The 14,127-nt window shown below is 36.5% G+C and overlaps 1 protein-coding gene across 6 annotated transcripts in view; it reads right to left on the reverse strand.

The window, feature by feature from the left end:
- The window catches only part of Kiaa2026 (KIAA2026 ortholog), an 81,848-nt gene that overhangs the window by 35,064 nt on the left and 32,657 nt on the right, over positions 1 to 14,127 (reverse strand). For all 6 annotated transcript variants that reach the window (XM_036209182.1, XM_036209171.1, XM_036209160.1 and 3 more), the window contains one exon: positions 9,506 to 10,923. In XM_036209182.1, coding sequence (XP_036065075.1) covers positions 9,506 to 10,923 — 1,418 coding nt within the window. The remainder of the gene's footprint in view (positions 1 to 9,505; positions 10,924 to 14,127) is intronic.

Below are 14,127 nucleotides of genomic sequence, written 5' to 3' on the forward strand. Positions count from 1 at the left end.
TATTACATGTGTGAACTACCACATCTTCCCCTTATGTGTAATTATCAAATAATAAATTTATTTGATTGTGGGCTGGAAAAATGGTTCAGGGGCTTTGAAAGCACTGGCTGCTTTTCCAGAGGACCTGGGTTCCATTTTCAGCAACCAGATGGTGGCTTACAACTCTAGTTCCATGAGATCATTTTCTTCTGGCCTTCACAGGCTCTGAATGCACACGGTGTACAGATATACATGCAGGCAAAACATATACACAAAATAAAAATGAAAAATAAATATACTTAATTGTTCAACAAATGCTATATACAGGACACTAGTTTATGAGAACAATAAGGAATTATTAAATGGAGACCTTGTCTTCTAGGAGTTCATGATTTTTAAGAGCATAAAAATGTTTCTGTTAAATTTTTGGTGTGTGCTGGAGACTAGCTCCAAAGCCTTGTGCATGTTAGGCAAGTGCTCTACTTCAGAACTACATTTGCAGTCCTTCTCTGTTAATTTTGATACACAATTAGTTCTAGGCTAAAATCAACTTAGTATTTACCTTTTCAAAAGAGAAAATAAAATTACATAATTCTAACATCCCTCTCCAAACATTTTTCTAAATTGATAAGATCTTATATAACAGATGTTAATTTTGTTGCAACATTTTACTAAGCCCAACTAAAATAATTTCCAATTACAATAAAATTGTTATTTTCTGTATTCTCTTTTTAATGAAATCACAAAATTGTAACTTGGATAATTCCTAACATTTGACTCAAAATATGTGTATACTATGAATAAACTATGTGAATTTTGAGGTGCTTAAGTTTGTATAGATTTCATTGTTTGGTTTAAATAAGTATCAATTTGCTGTAATTTGACTCTTGCTTTAATTAAATGAGTATATAATTACCCAACAAACATTTCCTTTCTCATCACCATTATTTGCTTCTGTGTTTACACAGTTACCTAAGACAGTACTAAATCTAGGAAACTAGAGGAATGAGTGAGCTGTTAAAATAAACAATATTCAAGCAGAAATGACTAAGTTCTTAGTGTCTGTAAAATATAGCTAGCTCAAGAAGTCTTCAAAATCTGAATGCCAAGCTGGGCAGTGGTGGCACACGCCTTTAATCACAGCACAGGGAGGCAGAGGCAGGTGGATCTCTGTGAGTTCGAGGCCAGCCTGGGCTACCAAGTGAGTTCCAGGAAAGGCACAAAGCTACACAGAGAAACCCTGTCTCAAAAAACAAAACAAAACAAAACAAACCAAAAATCCCCAAAATTTGAATACCAGGATGCCTTTTTCTATTTATCCTTTTTAAGGTATATTTATGTGTATGAGTGGTTTGTCTGCATGTATGTTTGTGTAGTGTATATGTGTCTGGTACCCCAAAAAGGTCAGAAGAGGCTATTGAATCCCCTAGAAATGGAGTTCCAGAACACTGTGATTCACCACGTGGGTCTCAGAACAAGTGTTTTAACTGCTGAGCCATCTCACCATTATCATTTTTTTTTTTTAAAGGAAGTTCATAGGAAAAGATTTGCTAAGTAAAAGTAAATTTGCCTTACATTAGGTGGGGAGGCTTTTGAAACACAATTTGAAGAAAAGGAACCCCCATCCTTTCTCTTCCACTGCTCTAACAGGCTTGCTTATTAGACACTGCTTCCTGTATCCCAGGCTAGCCTAGATCTTAGTGTCAAAGACGACCTTGAATTTCTGAACCTGCCTCCAACTGCTGACTAATAAGCATGTTCCACTACTTTAAAAATACTTATTTCGGAGGAAGAAGGCTGGGAGGGAGTGGGAGGGGGGATGATAGGAGGACCTGTGGTTGGTATGTAAAATGAATACAAGAAGTTTTAAATAAAAAATAATTATTTACTTAGTGTGCATGTGAGTCCATGTATGTGGGTAGTCAATTGTCAGAGCACACTTGTGGACGTCAGAGGGCAACTAGTGGGAGTATGTTCTCCCTTTCAACCATGTGGGTGTAGGGACTAAACTCAGGTTGTCTGGCTTCGCAGCACATTACCTACTAAGACATCTCTTAAGTCCCACCACCACTTTTTTTTTTTTTTCTTTTTGAGAGTTTTTTGCCATGTAGTCCCAACTGTCCTCAAACTCATGGCAATTCTACTACCTCAGTTTACCTGTTGGGATTATGCATGTGCACTACAGCGCCATTTGTACTGTGCTGGGGATCAGGCATGTGCTAAATACATGTTGGGCAAGAACTTTACCAACTGAGCCTCTCCCAGTTTCTCCAATTAGCTTACAATCATTCATTTGAAACTGTACAGACACCTTTAATAGTCAAATGCACTTCACACTGTTGTCTCATAGACTTTTCAAACCACGAAGTAAATACTTAATAAATTTTAGCAGCCACTCTATGTGTGTGAATTTAGGAAATTTATGTGGTTATGTCCTTCAGTCATTAGGCTGATTAAATGCTACTAAGTTCCTGGATTTGCATCAGTAGTCATGTAGGGGCTTAAAGATTGAGTTCTGAAACCAAGCTATGCGGACTTGGGTATCTGCTATAACCACCTACTAGCAACATGCAGGTCAGTAAACAGCTTGTGGAAAGCGGTTCTCTCCGTCCACAGCGTGGGTTCTGAGGGCTGAACTCAGGTTATAGGCTTGGTACCAAGTATCTTTAACTTATGTGATGAGGCATCTCACTAGGCCCTGCAAATCTTACTTTTTAATCCCCCACCTTGATTCTTCTCCATAGCTTTTATTCTTATGTCCATGTTCCTTATTATTATTATTAATTTATTTATTTATTTTACAGTAAGTCCACTGATACCACCCATCAGGGCATCATAACTAAATGCTTCCCCCTCACAACTATGTTGTGAGTTACTAATGATAGAAATTCTATTACTCTCAACACACAATGCATAGCTTCTAAGAAGTGATCCTTAATTACCAGAATCCCACTTTTCGTCAGAAATTTTGACATTGTAATAGTAGGGAAAAAGAGAGGCAAATTATATCTTAACTATTCTGTGCATCCATTTGAGTCCATTTTGTATTGAAGATCACACTGAAATTACTTTAAGTAATTAATACTTTTTTTAGTACTGGGAACTGAACCCAAGGGCACCATGCTTTCTTGGACAATACTCTGCCACTGAATTAGAGCCCCAATTCTTTTTTATATGAGATAGGTTCTTAGTAAATTGCATAGGTTGTCCTTGAACTTGAGATCCTCTGGCCTCAGCCTCTGTAGCACCTGGGATTCTAAGTGGGCCTGATCATTCCTGGTTTAATTTATACTATTTACTATAGACATAGGAGGACGAATGTTTATAGTGGTAATAAGAGGATTATAACACTTACTGGGATATTGTTAAATACTATATGATATATACTTACTAAAAATGATTTTATATAATTTATTTTATTTAATTATCAAAGCAACTATTGAAACCAATATTTTACTAGAGATAACTAAAGATCAAAAGGATTAGTTAACTTACTCAAGTGCCAGTAAGTAAGCACCACACCCAGGGATTCTAACTCCAAAGTCCAAGTTCCTTCCACTATGTAATTCTAGTTCCCAAAATCAGTTATCATTTGTTGATTCTTACTACAAACCAAGTGACAAGCAGGACAGGTTTTATGAATTTCTACTCTATCTTGCTAGAAAATTAGCAAGCTAGAGACTATATTAGCTCATTCATACTAATGTACAGACTATAAACAGAAATCAATGGAGGTTTTATAGCTGCTATGTACTGGAGCAGATATTATCAGCTACATTTTTCTCACGTCAAAACTGTGCTGTTTGATGACATAATCTAGCTTCCTTTCAGACTTATGCAGGGATGAAATATGCTTATGATTGACTTCACAGTAATCTTTTTTGATCAGGATCCAAAGATTTGCACATTCACCACTACATAACACCCTGTACAACCTCAAAAGACAGCCTGGATATTTATTTCCCCCTTCTTTGCTAAAATTCAGGCCTTTAAAATTAAACATTTCTTATATGAAGCATAGACTAGTACAAAACCACACAGCTATTATTTGGGTTTATTTGGAGAAGCTAGCAGTGAAATACTGACACCTACAGCTACAAGTGAAGAATGGTCCTTTTCTTTCAAGCAAAAGCTATCCTCATTCACTGAGCAAGCAGCTTTGCAAGAACACAAACAGTTGTGAGAAAGGCACACCTGTATGGCCTGCCAGGTAAGCCAAATCAATTCTGGCTGATTAATGGAATGAAGGATGGCACAGCCAGATCACCTTCATATTCCAGTTATTTGGTAATTTATTTTTGTTTCAGGACAAGACATATACTAACTGCCACCAGTGGGACATTCTCATGGCTTGAGTATACTCAAGGTTTTCACTCCCAGAGCCCCAAATCACCTGGCCCCATAAAAACAACCATAATCCAGATTTAAGATTGTGTGTGAAGCAGAAGTCATTTAAAAATATAAGCAGAATATAAAAAATGATGTTTTAATCTCACACCACTGAGTTTAAAACATTGTTATGTACAAAAAGTTAATTTGTGCTTGGAAAATGTATAAAAATATCTTAATCCTAGTAATAAAACTTTGCAATTAATGTTACAATAGCATACCTAATAAGCTTTCTAAATCACCATGCTCAGAATAGCTTAAGAAACTCATACTCCACCTAAGAAAAAATTATAACTAAAAAAAAATACTATCTTTTAAAAGAGGCACAAATGCCTCCCTTATCCTTTATAATCGGAACTGACAATTCAATTTTCCTTTCCTTCATTCTATGCCTTAACTGTATTCCCATCCTTCACCTGTTTTCCTGTGTCTGTTTTCATCCCTTAGCCCACTGGGCTACTCAAAGATTTCAACAATTCTTTCTGGATCTAACCTTTTCATGGTTTAAAATTCCCCCAACACATTCACTACCTCCTCAGTTTTTCCAGTTTAGGAATATTATTAACTTACTGTTAAAGTAAAAAATTCAAGGACATTGTATGATATTAAATAGAGGATCTGAGAAGTGCTTGGGATGTCAAGCCACAGAAATGGAGTTTAACTTGCATGTTATTTACTACATGTGCATGTCTTAAGCTAATATTTAATCTATAGAAGTTCCTGAACTGCTGTAAGTAAAAAATTTGATTTTTAACAATTGATTTTCAAATTGTTCTCCTTGCTTATGAGGAATGTTCTTGTCATGATGGTAATTCTTTTACCTAATCACACAATATAGTAACTCTTGAACATCTAATAATTTTCTCTTTAACTTAAGTGTTAGATGAATATTAGTTCTGGAGAGAAAAAGTAGAAGGAACTGAGAAATAAAAAATAACAATTAGATGCCAAGCTGTGCTACTTTCTGTAAACCTCTCTTGATAGAGAATTTTTTTTTCTGCCAATGTAACAGAAAAGTTACATGGCATCCTTATTTGTGTTTAATTTTCTCTTCAAAGTCATCTTCCAGCTCGTCATTTAAACACTACCAGCTTATTTTCATTGCTACTTAATGGCACCCATAATTATCTTTTAAGTATCTTCGAATCTCACCATTTACTTAGCTGTGTAAAACTGAACAAGTAAATAGATCTTCTTGTTCCTCATTTTAAAGAATATCTATAAAATCTTGGGGGCAGAGAGATGATTCAGCAGTTAAGAGTACTTGCTATTCTTGTAGAGAACCAGTGTTCAGTTCCCAGTACCCACATATTAACTCACAACCATCTGTAACTCCAGTTCCAGATCCAACACCTCTTCTGTCCTCATCCAGCACAGGCACCCAAGTGCTGTACATATACAAATGAAGGCAAAATACTTACATAAAATAAAAATAAGTCTTCAAAAACATCTAATAAATGAGACTAACAGTAGTTATCTATTTTTTGAGTTTTTATGATGAAATGAAATAACATGTACAAAGGCTAACATTTAGTGTTACATGAATATTAATTCTCCTGAGGAAAAAAATAGAAGGGATGGAAATAAATGATATAGGGTTGAGGATGTAACTTAATGGTTGAACACACGCCTGGCATGCATAAAGACCTGGATTGCAATCCTAGCACTGCAAAATAATAAAAATAAAAATAAACTGACAAGATGTACAGTGAGTTATTTCATTCTCACGTAATCTTGCAATCTCTAATTGGTACTCTAAAAATATTGTCCATGAAGACACATCTAGTTAGGTTCCAGATGCTATCAATACAGAATTCTACAAACTTTTCACCAATATGGCCTTAGGAGTAACCAAATATTATGAATTATATTATTTGTTATTTTCTATAAACTGCTTTTTATATATCTGACACATCTCATATAAAGCTCATTCATTTGTTCTTGGGATCTTGATTCAATTATTTAAACTAGCATCATACGCCTAGAAAGTGGTCTCTCCCAAACAGCATAGTCTTGAATAGATTCTAACATCTCAACTTTTACTTTAATGATTTTTATTATGCTATTTTTTAACAACTTGATTAATTAAAAGTATGCTTTGTTCATGATACTAATCATTTTTTTTTACCTATTTATTACCTATTATTATTGAAGCCTAATTATTCTTCAAAGTCCTTCATTCTTTGGGAAATCTTCCCATGGTATACACTGAGTTTTCCTGTTTGCTTCCTCTTTTTTATTGTATGGTCTTGATTATTAAATTGAGAAGGCTATTTGTCAGGTTTTTTTTTTTTTTAGGTTTATATACTCTTGTGTTTGTCTGCATGTACACTACATTCGAGTGTCATATCCTCTAACGTAGAGTTGCAGATGGCTATGAGCCTGCTTTGTGAGGGCTGGGAACTAAACTCAGGTCTTCTGCAATGGCAGCCAACGTTCTTAATAGCTACGCCACCTCCACAGACCTATATTTACCAGTGAACTTAATTTTCTCTTTCTTTTTTAATTAACCAGGCATGCATTTAATCCCAGTACTTGGTAGGCAGAGATAGGTGGATCACTTCAAGTTCAAGGCTTGCCTGCCTGGTCTATATAGAGTTTCAGGCTAGCCAGAGATACACAGTTGGGACCCTGTCTCAAAAGCAAAAAATAAATAAATAAAATAAAATAAAATAATTTAATTACACACACATATACTTTTTTTTAAAAGTGTAAGTGTGTGTGTGTGTGTGTGTGTGTGTGTGTGTGTGTTTAGGTCAAAGGACAACTTGAAGGAGTTGGTTCTTTCTACCCTATGGTTCTCATGAATGACTTCAGCTCATCAGGCTTGGGAGCAAAAGCCTTTCTTTACGCAACTGGGCCATTCTGCTGACTACAGTTTCTTAATCTATTAGAAAAAAGACTGCTTGCCTTATCTATTTAGATCAGTTTATAAGTATCACAAAATGATCTGGTAGAAAAGAATGACTACTGAGAGAAGAAAACTCCTTTACATTAAAACTAGCTTAAAATGGATAACTTTAAGATATGTCTTTTATTACTGCAAATGCATCTTTATATTTTAAATTAATTTGGGCTATTTGCTTCACACAATCTACAACGATACTAAAATAACCAAAACATCCACTAAGGAAAGTGGTTCAATAAACTACAAAATACAGAATCCTATACAGCCATTTAAAATGATGCAGCAAACTTCTATTTATTGCACACAGTTGTTCATGTATTCTGTAAAGTGAGAATAACGAAAAGCACAAAAAAGTATGCATAGTTTGATCCTATTAAAATATATGTCTTAAAATTATATTAAAGACACATAATAAAGCTGGTGGTGGTAGTGGTGCACACCTTTAATCCCAGCGCTCAGGAGGCAGAGGCAGGGAAACCTGTCAAACCTATGACCATGGACCTCACTTCCTACAAAATATAAAAAGGAAGCACTAGACTCAAAGATGACAGAAAATCAACTAGATAAGGCCATGCTGCCTCAACACATAATAAAAACATACAAAACAAGTGGCCTGAAATGATATAAAACAAATGGTTTATTTGTTTGTTTGTTTGTTTGTTTTGTTTTGTTTTTTGAGACAGGGTTTCTCTGTGTAGCTTTGCGCCTTTCCTGGATTTCGCTCTGTAGACCAGGCTGGCCTCAAACTCTCCAGTGCTGGTATTAAAGGCGTGTGCCACCACCACCTGGCACAAATGGTTTATTCTTGTAACATCTAATGCAATACCATTACATCTAAGGTTTGTAAGACTTGAAAACAAGAGAATGAAGACACACGGTCTTTGTAAATTTTCATTCTAAAGGCTTATTTCTCAAAGTTACTTTAAAAAGTTAGGTCAATATGGACCACTTTCAAAATTCTAGTCAAACAAGCTAGGCCTGGTTTTAGTAGTAAACATTACACTACTACTTTAAAAACACCCCGTGTGTGTGTGTGTGCATATGTGTGCTTGTTAGAACTCAGGTCATCAGGTTTGGTGGCAAGAGCTTTTACCTGCTCAATCATCTCTCTGGCCCTATACTTTATTAATGATTCATTACACACATGTTTTAGAACATACTGTGGTCTATTTAACGATTCAAGTAACTAAAAACTCACTCCCTCATTTGGCCAATTTAAGTTAACTGTGCTGCTGTGGGAAGGGATGAAAATGAAATGCACAATGACGTTTGGAACCACAAGTCATTTTTGGTAAGCAATTCTTAATTTTTTCTTCCATCAAGCAATTTTTTTTTTTTTCCGAGACAGGGTTTTTCTGTGTAGCTTTTGCACCTTTCCTGGATCTCGCTCTGTAGACCAGGCTGGCCTCGAACTCACAAAGATCCACCTGCCTCTGCCTCCCGAGTGCTGGGATTAAAGGCATGCGCCACCACCGCCCAGCACAATTTTTTAATAAAGGTTAATAAAACTGACCATATGTTTTCATCTCACCTATCCTGTGGTAAATCAGAAATAAACCAATCAAGACAGACAACAGAAAAAGCAAAAGCAACAGAATCCTACCAAAAAAAAAAAAAAAAAAAAAAAAAAAGAAATTCTGTTGTTCAAATAGGCTGATGGCAAATATATAGGGCATTTAAATTGGGCAAAAGACACACTTAGAAATCCCCGCCCCCCTTTTTATAAGTAATATACTTTATACTTGGTGTTTTATTAGTTGAAATAATTCCCAGGTTCAGTTTTTTTCTAGATATGAAAATATATACTGAAAACAAAGTGTAAAAAACATGTAATATGGGGAATAAGTTCAGACACAGTAAATAATATGATTACTCTAGACAAAGAAATGAACTGTTATACTTGTGTGTCCTTAGCTTGGAAGAAAAAAAAATCATTTAATGTAAGTGATGAGACACATCATTTACAGGGAAAAATATAAAAATACAATATTCAAGTATGTCAAATTGAGATTCATTCAAATGTATTATACTAGTTATTTTTGTTAGTATATAAAAATGTTTCCTGCCTTGGGTTTTTAATCCTGTGAAATAAAACATGACCCCCACATACACAAAAGTAAGTACACAGATGCATTTCATTCTATCAACCAGAGCTTCCATAATGCATAATTGAAAGAAAAATGCAATTACACTTAAATATAAGAAGTCCTGCCCATTGGGTCAGCTTACCAGATTTGTGCTTCTTGTGTTTTCCTTTCTTTTTAATGATCAATAACTTATTTTGGATCTCAGGTTTGTAAGACTTGAAGGCAAGAGAATGAAGACCTTCACGCTTTCTTTGTAAATTTTCATTCAAAACATCTTTCAATTTCTTTTTCTTCTTCTTCTTCTTTTTCGCCCTCATTTTAGTTAGTTTGAGTTTTTTGTGGCTCTGCAGTGAGTGCTCTAACAATATGTCTCTCACAACTCTATGGCAGTTAATATCTTGATGATCAATGTGACTTCCATTTATATGAATCTGACAAGATTTCAGAGCATTTTCTTTTAATGGGCTGGCTTCTGTCTTTATTCTGGAAGCTTCACCATATTTTTCCTGATTTTCTATACATCTTATTTCACCTGGACTGAGTGGCTCCCCAAAGGCAGTAACTTCTCCTGGACTTCTGGACTTCTCCAAATTTTCTTTACAACAATCAGTTTTTTCAATTCCACAGGGACTATGGACTTTAATGGCACAGTTGGATTTTACTTCCATTTCAACAGAGATGTCATGATTATCAAAGTTCATTTTAGCAGGACAACAGGCTGGATCAAATTCCATTTCCTGCTCTTTCTTGAAGGCTGAGGGCAGACTTTCTCTATTACATCTGTGTTCTCCATTACTTGTACTAACATGGTCACACTTGAATTTCTCCAGTTTAATTCGAGGTACTCTTTTTACTTTAATGGGTGGAACTGGAAATTCTGGGGCCTGGAAGGGCCTTTGTTTATAAATCCGTACATCTGCACCACAGAACTGTGGAAAGTGCACGTAAGCATTCTCCAGATAGTCGTAGCCAAGGATGACTTCCCTACACTCATGAATGGGCTGCCCAAGCACAGCATCCTGAACTTCCTTCTGTGTCTCATACACAAAGTCACAGAGTCCTTTAAGTAACCACACTTTCTGGTAGAAAGGTAGCTCGTGAAAAGGTTTTTCTTCCAACGGATTAACTTCTCCAAGAACCTTAAAAAACTGAGGACATAAGCCAAGTTTCTCAGCACAGTTATCAGGATGTTCAGTCTGTCCCACAGCGGTGTACCACTGCTGTACCTTCTGTCTCAGCACCGCTTCCCAAGTCCGGTAAGGCAAAGTGGGTCTTCGATGTAAGGTGGGTCTGCGGTGGGGAGGACTAAGTAAAGAAGTCATTATTTTAGACAGGAAGGCATTACACTGGGGCATCAGAAGACAGCGCTCCAGTTCATAAAAGACAATTTCTGGCAAGTTTAGGATCTGTTGGGCTAAACAAAGGAAATGCCCAATGGCTGGAATTTCCCACATGTTCTCCATACAGGCTGGAGCTGCCTGAGCAAGGAGTTTTCTTTCCCACTCTTCTACTTCCTTTTGACAAGCTTCTTCCGCTTCTTTTTTTTCTTGCTCCCGAAGCCTAAACAAAATTTAAATTATATTACTATTACTTAAAGACAGCAGCATAAAACACTGAAATTTAAAGTTATATTTATCTTCAGTAATTATAATTAAGACAACTGACTTATGTTTTTCACATGAGTCCTAAGTGCCCCATTAAAAGTATGCTTGCCTCAATCTCCATAAGGAAATACATATTCCCCTGTATCCTCAGTTTTATGGATGGAGACCTATCACTAACACCATCTCTGAGGTGAAACACTTGAACTTATAACATATATCTACTTTAGCTAATAAGTGAATTTGGACTGTAGTTATTTTTATACTATGACTTCATTTAAAAGCTATACAATGTTTATATTTTTACCCATATTATTTCTATAAAATTATAGCAGTGGGGCTGGGGATGTAGACAGTTTGTAGAGTGTCTGTCTAGCATATAAGTAAGTAGCTCTAGGTTTGATCCCCAGCACTGCCTAAAAACAGGGTGCTCAAGGCCATTCTTAGCTACATTGTGAGTATGAGATCAGCCTGGAACATGAGAAACAGTGACTCACAAAGAGAAAAGATTATAATAAATAGTAAATAATAATAATTTAAGCAAAAAGTTGTGTGTTTGTCAGTGTTACACGGAGCTCTATTAGACAGAAAAAAAGAACTATAAAGAAACTGTAGGGGATAGAGAGATGGCTCCACTGATAAAGTACCTACTGCAGAAGCATGAGGCTGTGAGTTTTGATCCCAGCCCCCATGTAAAAGCTGGGCGCAGTGGTGTGCAGTTGTGAGCCCAGAATGTGTGTGTGTGTGTGGGGGGGGTGCAAAGTGGTAAAGACAGATGGATTCCAAAGCTCACTGACTAATCAGTCCTACCAAGTAGTGAGCTATAGGTTCAGTGAGAGACCTTGTCTGAAAAAAATAAGGTGGAGAGTGATAGAGGAAGATATCTGATGCTGAGCTCAGGTCTCTACACAGACATGCACTTGCATATACATGAACACACACCTCAGACACATGTACACATATCATAAACACAAAAAAATTATATTACTAGCCAGTATATAAAACGGCCCAAGATACCTATCATACATAAATGGATAAGGATAATGTGGTAATATACACACAATGGCATATTACTCAGCCATTAAAGGAATTAATTTTTATTATTAGCAATATGAACAGAACTGGAAATCATGATGCAAGAAAAATAAAGCAGATACAGAAAGACAAAGGTTACAAGTTTTCACTCATTTATAGAAACTACAAAATCAATCTAATGGAAGAACCAAGTGCATTTGGACATCTAAACAGTGTTAAGTATCATTAACAAAATTCAGCTGTTGAGGGCTAGCAAGATGGCTCAGAGGGAAAGCCACTTGTTGCCAAGCCTGATGATCTGAATTTGACCTCCAGGATGGAAAGAAAGAATCAGCTCCCACAAGTTGCCCTCTGACTTCCAAATAACATGCTATATGCAGGTAAGGATAAACACAAACATATTAAATGTTTTTTTTTTAATTTCATGATACTATGTCTCAAAACAGAACAAACAAAAAGATACTCCTTCTATTATGTTTATAATTTTGAAGAATTTTATTTTGACAACATGGGAGTGGCAGAAGTAGCATGCTGGTAGAATCTGGCTTCTTCCTTTTATAAAAATACCAATCTGAGAGGTTTCAACTTGATTATTAAAAAAAAAAAAAAAAAAGAACAGAAAAGAACATATTCCTAGAATATAGAGACAGCTGTGCCTTAGCAGTTCAGGCCCAAAAGGGATGGTAGAAGCCATAAACTTTCAGTCTTATATGTTGTCAGAAAGCCTTTCAACAATGGTCAGAAGCCTAGTACCAAAGCACCTACGATTCAGTGTCTAGTTATTCCACATGTCCTGCAATATAAATGTTTAAGTATTGTCCTGAAGAAACAACACACTAAGAAAAATGAGGCTATAGAGTATGCTAAACCTTTGACCAAGAGAATGAAGGAAGCTAAATTAAAAAGTCAGCAACCGATTGTCAAATGGCATACACTATCTATAACTAGCACTAAGGATATTTTAAAAAGCCACATGTAAACCCATTTTATAAGCATTTAATTAGTTACCCTCCACAGGGAATTTTGGTTCTCCACAAAGCCAAATAAAAAGCCCAGTGCCAGGTGTGTGTTACCTTCCCTCCAGTAGTTTGGTCAGAGGTATTCCAGAGACCCTCAAAGCAATACAGGCTATTGACACTGCTCTTGCTTGCCTACTACAACTCTTTGGAAAGACCCTATTGCTGAAGACACCACATATATAGGTCATAGGAGATGGTGAAGTTAAGTTGGTACTAAGCAGAAAGCTTTTTCCATGATGGCTTTCATAGTACTAGGTGTGATATAGGCTGCTGGGTAAAAAGTCAACAGTCTCACCCGGCCAAGAACCCTGTGAGCTACAATAATATCCACTAAGGCAAGATATGCTCATAGGTGCAAAGGTGGTACAAATGTTATGAGGATAACCAACCACTTTCTTTCTGGATTTATTAAAGCCTTCTCCAAAGGAGAAAATGAATGCCTGGTGTGGTGGTTTGAAAGAAAATGGCCCCCACAGGGAGTGACACTATTAGGAGGTATGGCCTTGTCGGAGAAAGTGTGTCACTGTGGGGGTGGGCTTTGAGGTCTCCTTTGCTCAAGCTACACTGTGTGATACACAGTTGCTTCTGCTTCCTGCAGATCAAGATATAGAACTGTCAGCTCCTTCTCCAGCACCATGTCTGCCTACATGATGCCATGTCCTGTCATGATGATAATGGACTAAACTTCTGAAAACTGTAAGCCAGCCTCAATTAAATGTTTTCCTTTCTAAGAGTTGTTGTGATCATGGTGTCTCTTCAGAGCAATAAAAACTCTAACTACCACACCTGGTACTGCAAATTTAGCCAAGGACCCATGGATGGGGAGCTCACAGATCCCAGGAATAAGCCTACAATTATTCTGCTAAATGGCTAGAGTATCAAACTGCCTTCTAAATCTCGTTCTCTGCATACAGATTAGCACAGCTATCAGACCTCATTAGAGACGTACAGTGGATGATGACAAACACAGGAACTCCCTAACTAGTCACAATGCAGCGAATATGTGTCAATGGAATGCTCAGCCATAGTAAGGACAATTATATCACATCCCCACCCCAATATTCAGAGACCATTGTGGAAGAGGGGTGGGAAGAGGTCAGGGAGGACAG

Source organism: Onychomys torridus, chromosome 1 (genome assembly GCF_903995425.1).
Source record: "Onychomys torridus chromosome 1, mOncTor1.1, whole genome shotgun sequence".
Taxonomy (NCBI): Eukaryota; Metazoa; Chordata; class Mammalia; order Rodentia; family Cricetidae; genus Onychomys; species Onychomys torridus.